Source organism: Suricata suricatta, chromosome 2 (assembly GCF_006229205.1).
Source record: "Suricata suricatta isolate VVHF042 chromosome 2, meerkat_22Aug2017_6uvM2_HiC, whole genome shotgun sequence".
NCBI lineage: Eukaryota > Metazoa > Chordata > Mammalia > Carnivora > Herpestidae > Suricata > Suricata suricatta.
The window spans coordinates 78,781,238-78,804,375 of NC_043701.1; the positions used below are offsets into that span (position 1 = coordinate 78,781,238).

Here is a 23,138-nt window from a genome sequence, read left to right on the forward strand (position 1 = left end):
GTGCCTAGGCAGCTCAGTTGGTTAAGCATCCAGCTCTTTTTTTGTTGTTGTTTTTTAATTTTTATTCACTTTTGAGAGAGACAGAGTGTGAGCAGGGGAGGAACAAGAGGGAGACAGAATCCAAAGCAGTGTCCAGGCTCTGGGCTGTCAGCACAGACCTCAATGCAAGGCTTGAACTCAACAACCGTGAGATGATGACCTGAGTCAAAGTCGGAAGCTTAACTGACTGAGCCACCAGGTGCCCCTAAGTGTCCAACTCTTGATCTCATGTCAGGTCTTGATCTCAGGGTTGTGAGTTCAAGCCCTGCATTGGGCTCCACACTGGGCAAGAAGCCTACTTAAAAAACAACCGCCTCAAAAACAAAACCCCCCAAAACTGATCACTTCCCCTCCCATTACAAAAGTAGAACTCTATCTTCATATCTGAGGACAATTCCAGACATATCAATGTAATTTTAACAGACATGTCTCTAGTCAGCTCTTAGCTGAACAAAGTTATTTATGGGATGAATTAGAATGACTGCCCTGACTCCTACCTTGTCATACGACAGTAAATTATTTCCTGTTCTGACCAGAATCCTTTAACCCAATGTTTTCTACACCTGTCTGATGAAAAGAATTACATGAGATACTTTTAAAAACTAGAATGCCAGGCTCCAGCCCAGTAATGAATCAGAATCTCTACGGAGAGGTCTGGAAACTGCATATTTACATTACTTATCCCTGGTGATCTTGTCATCCAACCCAGAGGGTCTTGCCCTAAAGGGTGAATTAGGCTTGCCTTGAGGGCTGGTTAAAACACAAGTTGCTGAGCCCCAGCCCAAGAAACTCTGATCCAGTGGGTCACAGGTAAGGGTGGGGGGAGCTGAGAATTTGCATTTTTACCAAGGTCCTCAGTTACCTTTGATAAGGAAGCATAAAAAGGTAACAGAAGGGAAGAGGTTTGGTCCTGTACTTGGCACACAGTAGGCCCGCATCAAATATCCATGTACTTTGATTTTTTTTGGCATGATCCCCACAGTGCGCAACATATAAAAATGTTGAGTTCTAAAAATAGGTCCCCAAATTTATTACATGCACTAAACGTCATTTGGTTAAAACACAAGAACAAACAGCCAAGCAAGCAATGGCTGACCACTTCTCTTCCTCATGAGCTATCACGTAACTGACATTCTGAACATAACATGCACAATGGGAATATACTCAGCTTCCCAGCTCACATTTCCCAGGGAAATAGGGAAATGAAAATAGAAAACAAGGAGTTATTAAATTATGAGTAGGTTCTCTGCTTAATTTTGATTTGCTGATTTTTGTACTGGGAATGGATTATTTTCCCGACAGATCTTTGTTGTATTGTTTGGCTACTTGTTGTGACCTGAAAATCAAACAAATGAATCATAGACGCTCAGAGTCCGAGGGCCCTGGAGGTCATCTAACCCATGCACCCAGTCCAAGAATGCCACTGCAAATACCTCCAATGTGTGATGGTCCAGTGTCTTCTTGGATACCCTGTGAGAATGCATTACTTTCACCGACTCCCATCTTCTCTTTAGAGAACTACTTAACATTAGATTTTCCCACTTCTGAGCAAAAATCTTTATTTCTGTAATTTCTGGATCTTTGGTCCTTGTTTTGCTCTCTGTGGCTCCTGGGTATGTCTAACCTCTTCTCCACCTGACAGCATTTTCAGTATTCTGAAGTAGTGCTGACATCTTCTTTGCCTACTCCCTTTCAGTCTGAACATTCTGTTTAAGCAAACTATTCTCACCATCAAAATCCCCATACACTTAACAGCCCTGGTCCTTCTCCCGCGGACAAAGTCCATGGTGAGGATATTTTATGTCCCATCATCACCAACAAAAATAAGTCGTTAAGAATAGCACCATGTTTCTTTCCAAACAGAGTTTCTGAGAGCTGGAAGCTGGAGTCATGCAAAAGTATACCATAAGGACTGAGAGAGTGTTTCCAGGACAGGCTTGGACGTAGTACCAAAGCAGGTGGATCTGGACCTAGGACGGCCTTACTTGCAACAGAAATGCTAATGCTGTCACTTAAATCACTGAAGACCCAAAAAGTCTCTTTCCAAGGAAGACAGAGTGAAACAAAAGGCATATCTTACTTTCTACGAAACATTTCTGCAAATATGCAGCCAACACTCCAGAGGTCCACAGGGGTGGCGTAGCTGGACTGCAGCAAGACTTCTGGAGCTCTGTACCACAGCGTGACGACCTGCAAGGGCAAACGGATCTGAGTGTTACTGAGGAAGATGGCTGGTTGCTTAAACTTCTCATCCTGGCTGGTTGGTTATTTAATGTCAAGATCCAGTTCACAAAGAGCTGTTGGCATCGCATGGGGACACTGAGATAGAAGCAATAAATAACTAGGACTCATCACTGACAGAGTTGGCCAGGAAATGACATCATCCCCACAATCTGGGTTCCCACCTCAGACTTGGGTGTTTCTTACTAAGATGGTAAAATAACTGAATTTCAGAAAGCAAAGCAAAGACTTAAAAAAAATGAATCTTAAAAACTATTATCTTTTTGTTAAGGGGCTTAGAAAAACAATACATGGAGAACAGGTGTTGGCACCAATTCCAGCTCAATTCCTAGGTCAGCAGTATTGGGAAATCAGAAGATAAGTCCAGTGACCTTGAAGTCTGAAAAGCACCCAGGACAAGTCAAAACTACTCTTGTCATGAGACTGTGAAAAATCAAAATCAAGCCTCCTTCAATGCCACTCTTTTCAGAAAACAAATAAAAAACAAAGAACTTAAGAGAGAATGTGTAACTCAATTATTTACAACATGTGTTAAAAAAAAGTCATCCAGAGGACAGGATTTCCAAATAGGAAGAATCTCATTTAATACAGAGTAGTGTTTAGTAACAGGTAAAACAAATTCAAGTACAACTATTTCTGCAAGGCTGTGAGGTAAGGAAACAGAGGTATAGGCTTTCAGATTTATGCCAGAATATAGGGGTTCAAGTGCTTCTCTTTTGTGGGGAGAATATTCTATGGATGCCTGAAACAAAGGAATTTTCTTTACTGTCAGATAAGGAATTCAAGACATAAATCTATTACATAAGCATTTTGTGTTATTCAGATTCCTTTTATCCTTACTTACTGTTTTGTCCAATTGTACTTTGGTTGACATCTATCTAAATTTCCTAAAATTCTCCTTTATGTATTTAGATGCTGTAGAACTTGGTGCATGAAGAATGCAGTAGCAATTCTCCAAAACATGATAGCCCTCTATTTCCTTCTTTCCTGTGGGCACATGCTGCTCCTCCCATCAAGGGATGGAGTTTAATTCACCTTCCACTGAACTGGAGTTAGTCTTAGTGATGTGCTCAACTCAACTGTCTGAGGTTACCAAAACTAGGTCAGCAGAAGCCTGGTAGTCTGGGCCTTTTTGAATGCTTGCTCTTGAGACACTTCCTCTGGAGCCCAGATGCCACGCAGTGAGAAGTCCACAAGACGTTCCAGTGCAGAGGCCCAGCTGAGCTCTCTGCTGAAACCCATATGAATGAGGTGTCTTGGACACTCCAGTTAGACCAATCTCCCAGACAACTGCGGCCCACTCCCGCCAGTGTTACAGTGAGCAAAACTGCCTCGCTGAGTCCAGTCAACTCACAGGATTAGAAGTGATAATAAAATGACTGTTGTTTTAAGTTTTGTAGGGAGAATTATACAGCAATATCTAACTGGAACAAGATTCTTGACCAGTTCTTCCTCTTTATCTCATTTAACAGGTGTTGCTTTGAATTCACACAAGAGGTCAAATTTTGTGTGAGGGATATCTGGTTGACATCTAATGGAGGGATGGAAGTGATATAATAGAAATTAAAAAAAGGAAGCAAATTGGGTGCCTACATGGCTCAGCTGGTCAAGTGTCTGACTTCTGATTTTAGCTTAGGTCATGATCTCATGGTTAGTGAGATCAAGCCCTGCACTGGGGTCTGTGCTGACAGCTCGGAGCCTGCTTGGGATTCTCTACCTCCCTCTCTCTATCTGCCCCTCCTCCACTAATGCACATACTTTCTCTCTCTTTTAAAATAAAATGAATAAACTTAAAAAAAAAAAAGGAAGCAAACAAACCCACAGTACCAAATGGTGCTACTTGGTTATCACTGGCTCTCCTATATCCTTCCAGCAGTATAGCCCACAGTATCTTCATAATCCTTACAGCCTGGTCACGTACTAGACCACAGTACGTGCATCAGAATTATCCATGGGGCTTTTAGAAAAACATAGACATCTGGGCCTTATCTCTGTCACTGAATTAGGTCTCCACAGTGGGGTCCTTGGAGTTCTCTCCCTCTCTCTCTCTCTCTCTTTTTATTTTTACAAAGTTCTTCAGGTAACACTGACCCTTAGCTAGGTCTGAGCACCACTCAATTATATAAACATTTTATCCAGCTCCTGCCTCCATGCTTTAGTTGATTCTACTGTTCTGGTCTGGAAAGCTTTTCCTTCTCTCCACATGTTGAAATGCTATTTATCCTACAAAGCCTGGCTTTGATGCCATCACCTCTCTGAACACACTACCATCTGAAAATCATACCTTGTAACATAGTTCATAATACGGTTTGTTCCAGAGGGTATCGGCCTGATTTTATCCATGGTTACGTCTGCAAATACCCATCACAATACTGTTCACATAAACCGGGGTTTAACAAATACCAAATTAATGATTTAAAGCAGCTGGACAAAATTCAATCACCAGTCATTCCTGAGAAAGAAGGCACTTACTACATTTGCTAAGAAAAGCATCCAATTCTGGGCTCTAGTTTTTACTTGCACAAATTATTTCTGCTTTATTAATATTTCCCTGCTTCTCTGATACATTGCAAACAAAAGTGCAGGTGTAAATGGCCCATAAAGTTCCTTCCACTCAGTGGTTTATAGACATAGACAGTGTTTAGGCACACACCCACCTTTTGATCTCCATTTGAAATAAAGTCTAGCAACATATGGGATGAATATTTTAATCTGAATAATGCATTATTTTAAGCTGTTCTAAAAAGGCTCTGATTTTTTACTGAATACCCATCCCAGAACTCTTTAGCAGGACTGTTTTCACTTTTAGTACTTTAATCAGTGTACCTAGGATGATCATCAAATAAATGTTTAGACAGTTTAAGTAACTATACTGATATGCTTAGAAAGTTCCTTTTTATTCTTCTTGAAAATTAGCTGCCACTCAAAATGGATAATGAATTTTTGTGAAATATCTTTAGGGGCGCCTGGGTGGCTCAGTTGGTTGAGCGTCCGGCTTTGGCTCAGGTCATGATCTCACGGTTTGTGGGTTCACACCCTGCGTCGGGCTCTGTGCTCACAGCTCAGAGCCTGGAGCCTCCTTCAGATTCTGTATCTCCCTCTCTCTCTGACCCTCCCCTGCTCGCACTGTCTCTGTCTCTCAAAAATAAATAAATCCCATAAAAAATTTATGAAATATCTTTAAATGTCTATTAATAATGATCACATGATCATTCTCCTTTATTCTATGAATGGTATATTAATCACATTAACAGATATCCTAGTATTGTACCATCCTGGCCTTTTTGGAGTAAATCACTCCCAATCATGAAATATTATTCTTTTAATAGACCTTTAGATTCTGTTAATATTTATTTATATTGATTTATATTCATGAGTGAGACTGAGCTACAGTTTCTTTTTTGGGTTAATTTTTCATGTTTTGATATTAGAAATGTGCAAGGTTCCTACCTCTGTATTCTGGAACATTATAAGCAACATCAGAATAATCAGTCTCTTAAAAGGACTCACTCATAAAACCATCTGGGTCTGGATCTTCATTAGCAGCTATGTCTTTAACAATTTTCAGAATTTCTTCTTAAGTCTGTTTAAGTTTCAATCTCTTTTTGAGTCAACTTTGGTAATGATAAAGGATTTCCCCTATGAAAACCCTTAGTCTAGATTTTAAAATGTATTGGCTTAAATTTTTACATAGGATTCCTTATAATTATTGTAATGTCATCTGCTTCCTCAGTTTTCTGAGAAAGAGAAAATCGAATATTCTTTCTTAATGGTGTATTTTTCTCTTTAATTCAAGAGTAAACTACTTTGAAGAAAACATTATTTAGATAAGTGTTTTAGGGGCCCCCTGGGTGGCTCAGTTGGTTAAGTGTCTAACTCTTGGTTCTGGCTCAGGTCATGATCTCAGTTTCATGAGTTTGAGTCCAAGTAAGACTCCATGCTGCTAATGAGGAGCCTGCTTGGGATTCCTTCTCTCTTCTTCTCTCTCTGCCCCTCACCTGCTTACCCTCTCTCTGTCTCTCTCAAAATAAATAAATAACCTTAAAAATGTTTTAAAATTTCCATATGGTCAGGTTATTTATGGTTGTCTTTCTTTTTAAAAAAGTGTTTATTTTTGAGAGAGAGTACATGTGCTCAAGCGAGCAGAGGAGAGGCAGAGAGTGAGGGAGGCAGAAGACTGAAGCAGGCACTGTCAGCGCAGAGCCTGTGGGGCTTGAACTCACAAATGCTGAGATTGTGACCTGAGCTGAAGCTGCACTCTCAACCTACTGGGTGACTCTATGGTTATCTCTTAATTGGTGGATTTCCAGGTTTAGAAATTCATGGTCAGAAAATGTAAACTATACAATTTCTACTTGGTAGAATTTATTATTGCTTTCTTTACAACTATGTGCATAGTTGGGTTTTGTGTCATAGGGTGTCAGGAAAGCAATTCTCTTTTAAGTGTGAAATTCTTGATTAATTAAGACTTTGTCTCATACATATCCTTATACTTTTCTATACTTTGTCAAACTCTGGAAGAGAACTGAGTTTTTGTTTTCTCTGCTTCCAGAATCTCCTTATATTTCTAAGGGATTCTGCTCTATATAGACTGGCCTTATATTCTTGTAAATAACATTTATGACAACAAAAATATTATTTGGATAATAATTTAGCTGATGGTAGACATAAGATATAAAATAAATACATAAATCCTAATAAGTCAGTTACAAAATATAATGTAAAAAGTATCCTATTCACAATACTAACAAAAAAATTAAGACACTAAAGGATTAAAAAAAGAAAAACATATATACATAAAATTATATACTATTGTTGAAGAATTTAAAAACTAAATAAATGATGAGACAGACCATGCCTAGAAGGGGAAAAAGTCCTATTATAAAGACAATTGTCATTCCTATATTAACATGAAAGTTAAAGGCAATGCAATGATTTGAGGGAGGAATTTAACTTTGACAATATGGGGACTCCAGCAGAATAATGTTTAAAAAGAGCTAAAAAACAGTTTGAGAACTAAGGATGAGAAGAATTTGCAAATATATTCTACGGAATGGAAAAGAAAACAGTAGGTGCTAACAGGTTAAAAAAAAGGAACGAAGTCCAGAAAGAGATTGATATATTTATGGGGTTTAATACTCTTACTATAGGTGCTGAATTTCATCTTACAAGACCAGTGCTCTAACCCATGAGCTATGGAGCCAACAGCTGAATTTCATCTTAGAGAGAGAGAAAATATACTTCAACATTTGAAAGCAAGACAACTGGCCACCCATGTGGAAGAAAGTTTTGATCCTTACTTTACACCATGTATAAAGAGAAATGGTATGTACACAGAAGACCTGAATGGGTGAAGTAGAGCTAGAAAAATGTATTAGAAAAAAACAGAAGAGAGGGGCGCCTGGGTGGCTCAGTTGGTTAAGCATCTGACTCTTGATCTTGCCTCAGGTCATGATCTTGTAGTTTCTGAGTCTGAGCCCATTATCTGCTCTGCACTGTCAGCGTAGAGCCTTCTTGGGATTCTCTCTCACCCTCTCTTTCTGTCCCTCCCCAGCTTGCACATGTTCTCTCTCTCTCTCTCTCTCTCTCTCAGAACAAATAAATAAACTTAAAAAAAAAGAAAAGAAAAGAAAACAGAAAAGGACCTTAGGATATGGAGGCCTTTTTCATCAAGAACAGAAATTCAGAAGCTAGAGATGAAAAAATTCACAGCTCCAGCTATTTCGAAGTGAAATTCTCTTTGTCACAGAGTATAAAATATAGGCAAAAGGCAAATGACTGGAATAAAACATCTTAAATCACATAAATAAACAATACAACAGAACAATGGATAAAGAATATAAAAAGACAATTCACCAAAAGAAACACACTCTCAAAGACGACTTAATTTCATTAAAAGAAAGAAAGGAAGGAAAAAAGGGAGAAAGTCATCACAATAAAGGGTTATCATTTTTACTGACTAGTGGAAATGAAGAGAATGACACTATTCCGGGTTGGTTGTGGTATGGGAAAACTGTTTCAAACTGTAGATCGGCACACTCTTCTTAGAGGACAATCTGACTGTATTTATAAAATGAATGGTGCACATGTTTCTGAACCAGAGTTCCACTTGCAGGAGTTTAGCTGAAATATTCAGTCTAGTATACAAAAAGGTATTCACGAAGATATTTACCCCACAAGATTTCCAATAGGGGAATATTATTCAGCTATCATAGCTAGCTTTCACTTCCACTCATTTGTGCTACCACAGAAAGATGTCCATGATACACTGTTAAGTGAATAAGTTTTGGCAGAGGGTGAAATATATTGGTTTTTTTTTGAGACAGAGAGAGAGAAAGAGAGAGAGTGAGCAAGTGGGGAAGAAGGGCAGAGGGAGAGAGAGAATCTCAGACTCCATGCTTAGCATGGAGCCCAACAGGGGGCTCAATCTCATGACCCTGGGATCATGACTTGAGCTGAAATCAAGAGTTGAAGCCCAAATGACTGACTCTCCCCTCCACTCAGGCTCTCCTTCTAATTTTTATTAACAGATTATGTGTGGGTGTAATACAGTAATCATATATGTGTATAGCAATGATTGCTGGAATTCTATACATGGAAACCAAACCTTATTTTTTATTAAAATTTTTTAAATTTATTTTGAGAGAGAGAGTGTATGAGTTGGGGGAGAGGGGACAGAGAGAGAGAGAGAGAGAGAGAGAGAGAGAGAGAGAGAAAGAGAGAGAGAGAGAAAGAGAATCCCAAGCAGCACAGAGCCTGATGCAGGGCTCAATCTCACAAACTGTCAGATCATGACCTGAACACAAATCCAGAGTTAGACACTTAGCTGACTGAGCCACCCAGGTGCCCCTGGATACCAAGCTTTAAATGAACAGTTGCCATGAAAACATGGCAGTGCAGGAGATGGAATGTGGGAAGGAAAAAGGGGCTGGTGGAGGATTTCAGAGGTACAAGGTCAGTCAGCTGCTGTCGATAAGCATTTGCGAGCTAAGAAAACTGAATTTCAGAGAGGTGGAGTCATTGGCCGGAATCAGGGAGCAGAGATGCGGAGGAGCTGGGGTTCTCACCAGGACTTTCAGCCCTGTGCTCCTTCCTCAGCATCCAATACAGGAGCTTCAATCAGCACTCCAAACATCCAGAAATCAACAGGCTGGCACGCAGGTTGTAATTAAATAACCAAGAGGGAAAGATTTTAAATTCACTTTGATGTTTCAATGTGAATTTCTAAAAGAGTTCGCAGATCTCAAAAACTCAGCTATCCTTTGGTGTTAAATGATATCCTTAAAAAAAGGTTTAAGAAAAGGATTTCAAAATTCCTGAACAATAGTGCTCTGTATGATATGACCTCTATTTGTCAAATTCCTATTTAATAACTTCAATTAAAAAAAGATTTAAAAATCTCTTTGGTATTTCTAAGATTTTTCGTTGGTCTATGTGTAAATCATTGTAAGAAAGTGGGAGGAATGACATTTATTAATTAGGTGGGTGCTTATACTCTATTTGAACTATCAGCATTTGTCTAAAGAGATATCTTTTTGGTTAAGTCTTTGTGGAGTTCAACAGACTTGAATTCCAAAAGAAAACAATAATTGTACAAGATTTACATTTCTAGTTAATTCTCTAAAAAAAAAAAAAAAAGATAAACCCAACAATGCCCAAGGCCTTCATTTAAAAATAACAAATGACTACCTTTTGCAATAGATAGAAATCTAACAGTTGTTCCCTAGTTTATGTAATATCTCCTATATCAGCAGCATCCCCAGTTTTCATTTGCTGATTTTTCTGGCTATTCCATATTCTCTGCTCCAGAGTCTCTCAGTCCTCACTTTAAGTCACTGTAATCTAAAATATCTCAAATGATGGCAATTTCTGCAACTTCATGGGATTGAAAATATATAAATTCCAAGTTTTTAAAGAACAGATTGTAACAATTTTTCCTGACAGTAAAATACAAATTCTATTTGCTTTAGAATTATTACACTCTGTGCTTCTAAAGTTTTTTCATGGAGACTGCCTAACTTAAAACCAGTTTGTTACACATAACCAGATTTATTAATTTTTACTTTAAAGCTTTTTAAGGAATGGGCAAACCTGAAAAAAGTGTTTCAAGCTTTTAGGGCATGACATGAGGAATGTTCTCAACGATGTAATCAACTCTCCCTGAGGTTTAATATTCCTAAGTATTCTTAAACACAAAATATAATGGTGAGTTTAAACTTAGGAACATGTAGAGGGAATCAATGAATGCAATGTATAAAGATCAACATTTAGAAATCTACAACAAAGGTAGCCTCTAATGATAACAATGCAGTTGTCTACTAAGTGAAGACAACAATAGGACCTATGGACAGAGTTTGGTGGCTTGAGCCAGCTGGAACCAAAGCAAAAGTGCGATGTTTATTACAATCATTACATGTATTAACAGCCTCTAGAGGTGCTGAATGGATTTGGCAACAGGAGGGGGAGCGGAAGACGGCAGGGTGGGAGGAGAGTTCAAGGATATTTACTCAAGTGGACGTATCTGTTTAAACTGCTTTGATCTCTATCCACCATTTTTTGAACCAGTTCAGTAACAGTATAAGATAAAATAAAGCCAAAGCCAACTCGGACTCAAAGTACATCAGAGTAAACCACTGTTACTTATAATATTCGATATAACAGTCTTTTATTCATGCTCCTTTTCACCAAGATCCGGAAAAGACTGTAGATGTTATCTAAACCATCCTTATTGTACAGCTATATGCACCAAGGACAGAAAAGCAAGTCACGAACACTCTGCTGGTCATCTTTCTTCTGATGGTTTCTGCCCTGGTGGGCGGGGTGGATCTGTAACTGCCACATGCCCTCCAGCTTCTTACTGGGCTTAGCCAATGGGAAGCCTAGGCAGGAGTTCAGGGAGAGGGAGAAGCATGAGGCGAGTCTTTTAACACCCTGATTTCCTCCCAACAAGGTTGTCTAGAGCGGTGGTCTGTGCAACCATTACAAAGTCTCTCTCCATCCTGGGCTCTACCTGATTCCAGGAATGGCTCCCCCCTCTTCCTGTCAAGCTTGGGAATGGTAAAAGCTTGGCGGCAACTAAGACCAAAGTTCCGGCACCATTCACTACACTTCCTCTAAACCACCTTTATAAATCCTGTCTCTGTAAACACATCTTCTTTGAATTATCTTACTGTGTGTGTGCCATCTATTTCCCGGTGGGACCTTGACTAATACATCGAATTTGCAGATGAAGAAACGACCATGGGTGGCAAGTTCTTGTCTAAGCTTCATTTTAATCTCTGTTAACAGGGGAATTTAGATGAGATTATTTGTAAGATGACTTCTGTTAGGATTCTAAGAGTCCCTAAGTGATGTGGCAATGGTCATGAAGCTTTAAAAAAAGGCAGATTACTGTACAGACCTAAGAATTCTTCGGATATCCATGCCTGTCCTTTGGTTTAGTAATTACTTATGGAGGACATCAGTATGGGGATATTCACCTTTTGGGGTCCATCTCAACATCACATCTCAAATGAAAAATTAGATAAGGATTTCTGAGGAATATGGATACGATCCTCAGAAGAACTCAATCTTTCTACTGCCAAAATGAAGGCTTTCTAAACCACGCTCTGAGCTATTTATTTGTTTCAAACCAATACAAAACTCTCTAGCATATGTTTTTTTTCCTTCCACAAAACTATTATGGGAAAGTAGTAGATTTTCCCAGCAATGTGAAAATCAAAATTAGTGGCAATTTCACGGACTTTTCATCAAGGGTCTCAAAATTCAGTTCTTTAAAGTTACACATTTAAATAAAGAATATCCTAATCAGGGGTGCCTGGGTCCCTCAGTTAAGCATCGGACACTTGATTTTGACCCAGGTCATGATCTCACAGTTTGTGTGACTGAGCCCTGCATCGTGCTCCGCACTGAGGGCATGGGGCCTGCTTGGGATTCTCACTCCCCCTCTCTGTCCCTATTCTGCTCATGTTTTCTCTCTTAAAATAAATAAACAAACTTAAAAAAAAAGAATATCATAACCAGAATTCTAATTCTGCCAAGCCAGTTAGGTGGAAGCTATTAAGAATTAAGTACCAGTAAAAGTTAACACACAAAGTGCTTTGCAGCAAATAATAGACTCATCTATAATCTAAGGGCCAGAACAAGATGTTTTGTTAGATGAGATGACAAAAAAACGAGATTCTCAGCACTGGGCACTGTGCCCGTAATGAATGATTTTGGCTTCTGCTCTGATGTATCCATTGTCAGCAGCAAGGTGGTCCACCATTCCCAGGAACTACAGTTGTCCAGGTTCAGAAATGGAGCCAGTAGCTCCATCTAGATGTGATTTCCAACCACCTAGCCACTGCTTCTATGGTTTTCGCTGTGGGATCTTCTTTCCCTGAGTCTCTGCAGGTCTGAATCCTCACATATCACTTCCTCCATGAAGCCTTTCCTGATCTCCCGACTGGAAATGATCACTGTCTCCTGATCTTCCACCAAATTTCTACAGAACTTGAACTTTCTAGTTTCCATTACAGTCATTCAATTTATTGGTCACAGTGTATATTCAAGGTCATGCCTGAAAGGTGGTAAGTAATTATCTGATGACTGGATACATGAATGAAGCACAGGGAACCTAGGGGCAGTGCTAATGGAGGACAGAGGCACTCTGCTAGACTGGAGAGTATGAGGACAATAAGAATAACTTAGTACTTTTGAATAATCACATTAACTTTAAAAAAGAAACCGGATCATTGACATAGGGAAATAGAATGGTGATGGGCATTCCCTCCAAGTGGAAACGGAAGGAATCTTTGGGGAAGAGTCACTCAGCAGTCCGGGGTCTGGGTACTGTGTTCAAGGCATGATGATAATGACCCCCTGAAGGATAGAGGGAAGTGGAGTTCAGGGATCTAGGCTTCTGACCTTTCATGATATCATCTCTTTCTGAGCCATATACCTCTCTCTCATTCTGCTAATAGTTCAGCAGATCAGCCTAAAAAAGATCATCCCCAGACATCAAGCCTTAAAGATCCAAGTGAGCATCAATTCAGCTCATCATGTTGGTGCCCACTCTTTGAGAGGCACCCTGTCAGTCCTGGACAGGGTGGTCACAAATTAGGAAAGCACCAAGTCAAATGAGTTGGCTGAAAAACAATGAGAGTGGTGGGAGGGTGCACTGTAGTGATTTAAATGCAGAATTCTAGAGTCCTGTCTTAGTGTCCCTCTTACTTCTAAGGTGTCTTCCTCTACCAGTCCCTTAAATAACTGTTTCCTTTAAGGTTAAGATCCTCAGGCACAACCTCTGGGGAGCATCATACGTGGATGCGCGGACGCCCTCCAGCGCCACCCTGTAGCAGTAACTCCGCAGACCCAGGTATCTGACTCTCTCTCCTGGACGTCCCCACACAGTACTCGCACAGGTATTTCAATTTCAAAATGCATGCATTGTCATTCCTCTGAAATTGCTTCTCCTCTTAGATTCCCTGTGTCTGCAAGCAAAATCGCCCGCTACCCATGTTCCTCATTCGGCTCCACTGTCAGTGAGGTCACCAGATCCTGACAATCCAATGTGAACCTGTCCTCTCCTGATAGTCTCAAACATCCTCTGGGCTTTTCCTACCAGTCTCCCTTCTTCCACTCTGTCCTCTCTACTGCATCTGAAGCCATGCTTACAACCCTTCTGCTTAAAATCCATGCATTCTCCAGAGCTTTTAAAGTCACGTTCAAGTCCAGTTTACCCACAGTGCCCCTGTGATCTGGCTCGCACCTTCTCTCTGGTTTTATTGCCAGCTCCTCCTTCACATGAATGCTTTCCTCAAGCTGCTCAGATGATTTATGGTCATTTAATATGCATGCTGTGTCATGTCATGGCCTTGTCATATGCTAGGACCTTTCTCTGGAATGTTTTCTCACAATATCATTCTTATTTCTTGTGAACCTTGCGCTGCTTAGTCCTTCCCAATTCCATGTAACCCCAGCACTTACCACACCGTATCCTGTTCATTGTGTACTTACTGCCTACCTGACCCAAAGCCAGCCCTTTGAGGGTAGAGACCATTTCTGTGTGGACTTTCCACCCACAACACCTCAGAGTGCTGTGTACAGCAGGCAAAAACAAATGTGTATTCTAAAAATGTATGTGGAGCCAGACGACAGAATGGAGGATTATACAGTTAGGAGAGAGAAGCTGGGGCAGGATGCAGAACTTCCGATATAGTATAAACATACGAGCCACAGTCATGTCCCCATACCTGTGCCAAGTATTCTGAGAGTACACCAACACCATCTTTAGTTAACACAGGACTTTTTAATAACGTTGAAGACCATTTTATTTTTATAAAACAAAGTTTTAAAATGTCTAAAGGGCATGTTTTCCTTCAGGCTGTATTGTTTAAATTTCATCTTAGGGGCGCCTGGGTGGCTCAGTCCGTTAAGCCTCCGGCTTTGGCTCAGGTCAGATCTCACGTTCGTGGGTTCGAGCCCCATGTCAGGCTCTGTGCTGACAGCTAGCTCAGAGCCTGGAGCCTGCTTCCGGTTCTGTGTCTCCTTCTCTTTCTGCCCCTCCCCCTCTCATGCTCTGTCTCTCTCTGTATCAAAAATAAATAAAACATTAAAAAAATTAAAAAGAGATAAATTTCATCTTAAAATTATGAAACTTAAAATAGTTATCACTTGCTAAATGCCTATCATGTTTCAAGTAACAAACTTACTCTCTTTTTAGAAGTACCGTACAGTGTAGTTTTGATTTTGACGCTAAACAATCACACACTTGATCTCTCTGCCTTCACCATAGAAACCAAGCAAATATTTGCAGACATTCCTTCAACCTTCACAGATAAGTAGAAATGAATATTATTCTGAGCACAGGATATGGCAGGCTGTGCCCATCGTTTCCTTTCAAAAGTTATTTTAACTCTTAAGAAAATCTATATACTCTGGGAGGCAACATCATCACTCAGATTTGTAAGAGTATTTAAAAATGAACCTTTTATTATGAAAACAGTCAAATGTCTCTGAAGTCCATATCTCTCTTGTAAACCTACTAAATGGGCACTGGCAAGTTATATGGTTAGTGCGAGTGACCAGGGGAATGGAAAAGCATGGTTCAAATAAATGTTCTTAATGTTTCTCTTTGAGAGAGAGTATGGCGAATGGGGAAGGCACAGAGAGAAAGGGAGACAGAGAATCCAAAGCAGACTCTGCGCTGTCTGCACAGAGCCGATGTGGGGCTTGGGCTCAAGAACTGTGAGATCATGACCTGAGCCGAAATCTAGAGTCAGACGCTTAACCGACTGAGCCATCCTGGTGTCTCTGGAAGAGGAGTTTTAAGATTAAGTTCAGCTTCAAACATTCTTCAACATCTTAACACTCAGTGGGCACTGCCTTCCTTAAACAAGAAGGATTTGGAGATCTTCAGTTGGAAGGAGCTACAACAGGCACAGGTTCATTCTGTAGTAGCCACTGCCCCCATAGTTTCAGATATACATCTCCATCCATAAAGGTTCACAAAAATGCAAGCAGGAAAAGAAAACCAGCTAGTAATTCCAACTGATCTGGGCTACGAGAAAAGAACCACCAAGGATTCTGGAGCTCCCGCTATATTTGGTGCTTTCAGCTATTACAGGCAAGAATTAAAGAAAACATGCTACTGAAGCCTAGGATGTTTCATGTAGTGCATTTAGCAAGATTACAACTGCAAACAGAAAAGAAGAAGGACATGACCGAGAGAAGCACTTAGATTGCAGCCTTAGGATCAGGGTAGTTAGACAGAAGGAAGTTATTTTCTGACAAGACTGTTAGATGTCAGATGGATTATTGTGGGATTTTGTGCTCTTTACTCTAAATATTATTTCCATCCTACCTAGAGGCAAAGAAGTGGGCTAGGGAAGGAGGGAAAGAACACAATTACAGGGCACAGAAGATGTAAAGTACTATGCTGGACTGACTTCATCTGTTACCTTCTATAATCTTCAGTTTAATGGTATGAAGGGAGTATCAATGAGTCTATCTTTAAAGATAAGGAAGTTGAGACTCAAGTAATTTGTCCAGGACCAATTAGCTAATAAATACAAGGATTTGAAGTAGGGCTTATCCAACTCAGGTTCATTCTCACTAATCAGACTGAATGACCTCAGGTCTTTTATTGTGTTTGTTTTTCTTAAGCCTAATTATAATTTTTCAAAGTCTGTATTTCCAAAATAATCATTTCCATAGCAGGGTTTAACACAAAAGCTGACAAGAACAAAAGAAATAGTTTTCCTAGCATGATGGTATCCCAAAGGATTTCATCAAGATGGCTACCACTTGAGGCATCAAGGTCATGAATGTGCAAATAAATGGCTGGGGCTTCGGTGGAGGGTAGGGAAGGCCTCCTTACCCACATGCTCTGCACAGGGACCTGGGTCTGGTACTGCGTGCACAGGCATGTTTCTGCTGACAAATGTTTCATGGCTGTCTTCTCAGAACATTCCTTCCCTGGAGACCACAACAACATCCTTCCTCCCAAACTTGTTCTCCTTTTGTATTCCCTATCTCTGCAAATGACTGCACCATCTAACCAGTTCCCCAAGTCAGGCTCTTCCTCAAACTCACCCCTCACCCATTTACGCCGCCACAGTGTGAGGAAGGTGCTTTCTTATCTCTACAAAGAGCAAAAAGCACATTGGACTAGAGTCGTGGAAACATAAAAATAGAAAATACAATTTCGAGAACCTCCATTTAAAAACGTTTCTGAGTAAGAGAAAAAATTCACATCACTGGGCACAAGAAATTTTCAGGTTTAAAGACTGCAATTGTACAGATGTGATGCCATCACTCTGGATTTTACTATCTGATTTCAAAGTTACTAAAAACAGAAAAGGTCACATGTAAATATATGTCCCACCTCTTTCTTTTCCTCTTCTTTCTCTTATAAATTTGATTATTTTAATCTTTTGTTATTTCATTTAATTTCTCCTTTCTTTTATAAAACACTTTCCTACATTCCTAGGATTTTTGATATTTTTATATCATCTATGAGCAGAGGGGAAGGAAAAGCACTTTACAAGAATTCAGTTCTCTTCATTAAATAATTATAAAAGATAAATTAATTTGCTCATGATGAGCTGCAATACTTGTCTTCAAACTGTCTCAGTTTCTAGGAAGAACCACACAAATACCAAGGACTTTACAGAGTACTTCTAGGTACATCCGTTATTAGGAGAAATACATGTGTGAACATAAAAACCAGCGGAAGGCTTCTCACCTAACCAAGCTCGGGGGCTCGCGCTGCACATATGTTCGGGGCAGTGTGGTTGCCGCATGAAAACATTACTTGAAAAAAAAAGTAACCCTCCAGTTTAGGTAAAACTTGGCTTTTACCTCAGAACGAATTCAAAGAAATACTATTTTTCCACTTACAAACATTTCAAAGAATGTTGCTGCTTTCTAGAAACCTGTGGCAGGTAGCTTCTTTTATCCGTGAAACTGCTAGGATTTTGAAATGGTCTAAGAAGTGATTACGATGATATCTAAGAAAACCTGCAGATTATATAAAATATATTAATTGTTCTTTAGTAATTGAACAGTAGTCTTAAATCATCATTGCAGATGATTAATATATGAAAGAAGCTGGCAAAATAAAAGCAGGGCCTAGTGATCCTTCTGGGCTTGCACAGAGAGGCTACGAGCCAGGGAGAGGTTCCTGCTCTACAGTCCACAGCACACACCTCATAGCCCCTGATGATGTGCGGTATGGCCACGAGAATCTACTTCCATCTCTGTCATCCTCACAAGACTGCATGGCGGGGACCAGGGATCTCCAAATCTTGGCCCAGTGCCTGGCATACATTAAGCATCAATGACTACTTGTTAACTATGACTAAGAAGTTCAAATTTGCTCCCAAACTATAAAATCAAAACAAAAGCAGAAAGGAAAAAAAAAATCTGCCCATCTTTGATTTATTCCAAAGGTACATAAAGTGTTTCAGATTCATAAATACTGCAAGAGAATCAATTTATATACATCATACCTTAGAGGAAGTTTCTTGTAAAAAGCAAGTAAGTTTTAGCTACCTGTTGGCATCTCTATCTATCGATCTATCTATCTATCTAATCTACCTACCTACGTACCTACCTACCTATCTTATTGCTTAAAGCATCATGCATTCATTTATTTACATAAAGGTGTACACAAACCTTAAAGTGTACAAAGTATTTTTACATATGTACACACTTATGTAATTACCACTCAGACCAAAGATATACAATATTTTTATCACCAAAGAAGGCTCTTTTGTGCCTTTCCTAGGCAATACCAGGAATCCAGTATCTCTATCCTAACTTCTTTCACCATGGATTAATGTTGCTGGTTCTTGAACTTCATATAAAAGGAATCATGCAATATGTATCTGATTTCTTTTGCTCAACCTAATATGTAAATTATCCATGTTGTTTACATATCAGTTTTTTTTCCCTTTCACCAGTCTGTAGTATTCCATTGTGTCAACATGCCAGAATCTATTTACCCATTTTTGTTTTATGTTAATAGGTATTTCTAGTTCCTGGTGATGGTGAATGAACATTCTGCCATGAACATTTCTGTGTATGTCTCTTGTTGGATATAAGCACTAATTTCTCTTGGGTATATATCTCTATAGCTACCTGTCAATCTACCTATGAGAAAAAAGCAAAGGGAGTAGGCATATGTTTGGCAGATGCTATAAAAGAGTCTTCCCCAAGTAGTTAAACCTTTTTCTAGTCCCATTAGGAATGTAGGACACTTCTCATTTGCCACCACTTGATTTTCCCAACCATTCAAGTTAGGTATATAGTGACACCTCACATACTTTAGACTAACCAATTTGTAAGAATATAAGGTTCTAAAAAATGATAATATAGTCTGGATTTACCAAAGCACTGATTAAGTTCTCTATTTAATGATAGAATAAATAAGAATATCATTTGTGTATCAATGTGTGACTCAAATAGTTTAATTTTATAAATGTTAGGTTTCTCTTCTCACTTTTGCACCTGCTACATCTGACTTTTAGCAAATTCCCCACCCTTTAAGCATCTGTCTGTTCTTCTCCTGAGGTATATAAACTATATATTTACACAGACTTCTTAGACAATCTGCACACTGAACAGGGAAACTAAGTTGGAAAGAATTTTGAAGTGTTTGTGCCAAGATTCTAAGTTAAAATATTAATAACATAAAAGTATTTGAGGCTGTTGGATGGTAGTTTTTTAGTAGATTTCCTCTACAGACAAAATTCAGACACATCATTATAAACTATGTTACAGAACCGTACTGGTCAGAATCCAGTCCCGTGGCTTAGTTAAGAGGCAAACCCTAAGCTATTGGCCTCTGTTGCCTCATTTCCTTCCGAACAGGTCATGCAGTCACGTTTCCATCTGTGGTGAGCCTACGTTCACATTCACCCAGGCATGAAATTTAAACACGGGGAACCACGGCAACGATTTCAGGGGTGGGATGGGCTGTAGGATAATAAACCGGTGTACATGTGGCCCCGTTTTCCCTTGTTTAGAAACTCTGAATGACTGTAGCAGTTATTTTCTTCATTTAGAGGATAAACATTTGCAGAGTGCTACTTGGTGGTTGGCTGTGAATGAGTGAACCATGGTTTGTGCCTCCAGGGGACTCACAGCCTGACTGACTGTAGAAGTGTAGTGGGAAAAGATGGGAAGGAATGCTCTAACCCAGCCCCGAAAGTTAAATTTATTGAGGTAAACAGAAGAATCTGGGAGATTCTACATTCAACTTCGAAAAGAAACAGATATAAAAAATTCCGTTAATATTTTCTATTAGTAAAGACATTTCCAGTAAGAAACAAATATTGGTAGTATCTTGGAGAAGATGTGGACGGAAGCCATTTGGTTATACCATTAAGTCCTCACTGTCGACACACTTGTTTCCCAGTGGGAGTTTAAAGGACAATAATGCCCAGAGATGTTTCATGAAAAACAGCTCTAAATCAAACAAATTTGGGAAGATGCTGAATTCATTCCTGAAGATTCACATACCCTGACATATTAAAGGCTCTGAGAAGTTCTACACTCAAAACAGGAACGTATTTAACATTTGCCACATATTGTCCATGGAATGATGCCCCTCTCCCACCCTCCCCAATACAACACCCATTATCATCCTATAGAGTTAGATTTCTCTGGAAAATGCTCTGAAAAGCAATAGTCGATGACAACGTGCAGGATTCAGAGCACAAATAATCTAAAAAAATTTTTGGAATGTAATGCATGAAAGCAAGTTAACATCCTAAACTAACATCATCCTGAAAAATAAGAGCTGTTATATCTTGCTTTAAGTAAGCAACATTTATGAAAATATGGTTTTGCATTGAAAATGAAAGTATAAAATGTAAATAAAAGTTGCAAAGGTACCCATCAGGCTACAGTATAAACATATGACGTCTTTTATAATTATGTAATATTATAGATGTAGATGGTGACAAAGTCTTGCTATGTTTGTATTAACTATATTCTTTGTGTTAGTACAGATATGCTCACATTTAGGAAGTGGCTGTTCTGAATACATACTTCATTTACTTTCAATCACCCCTTTATGGTAAAAGTAGAACGCAGAAAAATTCTGGTTACTTAAACTTTTTGTCTATGTGCACTCCATTTGGGAAGAAGTTTATTGTAGTGTAATGTTGAAGTTAACCAACATTTACTGGGCAACCTACCATGAAAGGGATTGAGACTATAAAGACAAATAATAGACAATGCCTGTTCTGGAAGAGTTCTTAGTCTAGTGAGGCAAATATAAAAAGAAATAACTGTAACATAGTGTGGTTGGAAGTATAATAAGGCATGAAGAAAGTGCCATGGAAACACAGATGACTTCATTAAAGAGGGTGATTTAGTGCTCCTACAGTAAAGTACACACAGTCTGTCTCTGTACAATAAAAATATGACTGCAATCAAGAAATTAATAAATATTTATTGAGCACCTATTATATACTATAAATCTGTGTGCCAGACTTTCTCAAATGTCAAATTATTACTAGTCTCATAGAATTTCATATTGTTCTCAAAAGGAATGTAAAATATTTCTCAGATTCTCGGGCAATTTTATATCCAGAATTAGAGGGAGCCAAACTAAAGTTTAATTTTACACTTTGGAAAAACTCTAAAGCAAAGAACATCATATGCAAGCAATCCTCGGGTCGTGCAATCATTTCACAGTTAGAGCCAGCAGAGGGAGTAAACCTCGTTGAAGAAAAACCTCAAGAAATTTGGAGACATTTAAGACTTCAGATGTAAAGAAAAAGCTTTGACATAAAAGAAAACTAGAGTGCAGAGACACATATTTCTCTGCATAGGCAAATAATTTATATTTTTAAAATTCCTGAAACATAATGCAAGAGAATGACAAGTAATCACTCTTTAATAACTGAAGGATGTCCTCTTCTTGTTCCAATGAGACCTATAGAACTAAACGTATGAACTCTTCATTTGAAAGTGACAGTAACCACACATTTCTGTAACACACATCCTGCATCAAAATCTAACTAATTGGCATTAGTAGGAAGGAGCTTCAATCATGCATTCACTAGTTAACAAGAGCTGAATGCAGAGTGCCAGTTTCACTTCAAAGGTAAGCCCATATAGCAATCACAGTACATTTCTGCCTCAATTTCCAAGACTAAGAAGCTGCTACCTGTGAAGAGAATGAACACTTCCACCTTAGCATTCTCAAGTCCGCTGTGACTGTTACAACACATTCATTTGAAAACAGGGCTACACAAGACTAAGCTTCACAGAGACTACTGTGACAAAAAAACAGTTTTATTTATGAAAACCAAGCATTTTTAGCATGTTCACCTCTGGTATATCCATAATATTTTATCATCATCGCCCTTTACAGGGCACCTCTTGTACCTTTCCAGCTGGTATTTTTCCCACATTTGGCTCACCCACCAAACCACAAACTTCTCCAGCGTATTCCATGTCTCCTAACACTGCGTACTCCCAGTACCGAGTCAGCACAGCCTTACACAGACGTCATGTGCAGTCAGTTTGCCGAGAAGGACTAAAAGGAGTTTCCAAAATTCTAACTGGAGTGTCTTGTCTTGTTCAGCCCCAAACTGTTTTTTTGTAGGATGTATTTTCTCCATTCTCTTGCTTGCTTGAGAATGAACAACATATATAGATCAGGAATATTGGTGTTTTATAGCCAGGTTAATGGAAAGGGACACACATAAAGAGAAAATAAGTGCACCAGGCTTGACATCTGGTGATGGGCTGGGCTCCCAGGAGGAGCCTGGATGCTCTCGGTTCCTCCGATCAACAGTCCCTTCGATTGTATCAGATCCAGTCTCCTATGTGGCCAGTTCTGTCAGTCTAGCTCTGCTCCCCTGCAGAATTGACCCATGTGCTCCATCCTGTATTCTTTTTCTTCTTGATCAGCTTTGCAGAGAATTCATGAGGGACCAACTCTTAGGTTTATTTTTCCATTCTACTCCTTCTAATTCATTCTAATGAATTAATTTTTCTTGTTTTTTTAATTGAAAAAAAAATTTTTTAACTTTTTTTATTTCAAAGAGATGGAGAGAGACAGAGCGTGAGCAGGGGAGGGGCAGAGAGAGAGGGAGACACAGAGTCTGAAGCAGGGTCCAGGCTCTGAGCTGTCAGTACACAGCCCAGTGCAGGGCTCAAACCCATGAATCATGAGATCCTGAAGTGAGCCTAACTTGGATGTTCAACCAACTAAGCCATGCAGGTGCCCCATGAATGAATTTTTCTAATTCATTCATTTATGTTGAAAACTTCATTTATTCCAGTCTCCTGATTTATATAGGTATTTCTCTAATTTATCATTATATTTCTATGTTTCATAATAAGTATATATA

General features: G+C 39.2%; 1 protein-coding gene across 3 annotated transcripts in view; it reads right to left on the minus strand.

The window, feature by feature from the left end:
• Positions 1-23,138, minus strand: part of CDK6 (cyclin dependent kinase 6) — a 243,150-nt gene that overhangs the window by 66,712 nt on the left and 153,300 nt on the right. For all 3 annotated transcript variants that reach the window (XM_029929062.1, XM_029929053.1, XM_029929070.1), the window contains exon 5: positions 2,120-2,229. In XM_029929062.1, coding sequence (XP_029784922.1) covers positions 2,120-2,229 — 110 coding nt within the window. The remainder of the gene's footprint in view (positions 1-2,119; positions 2,230-23,138) is intronic.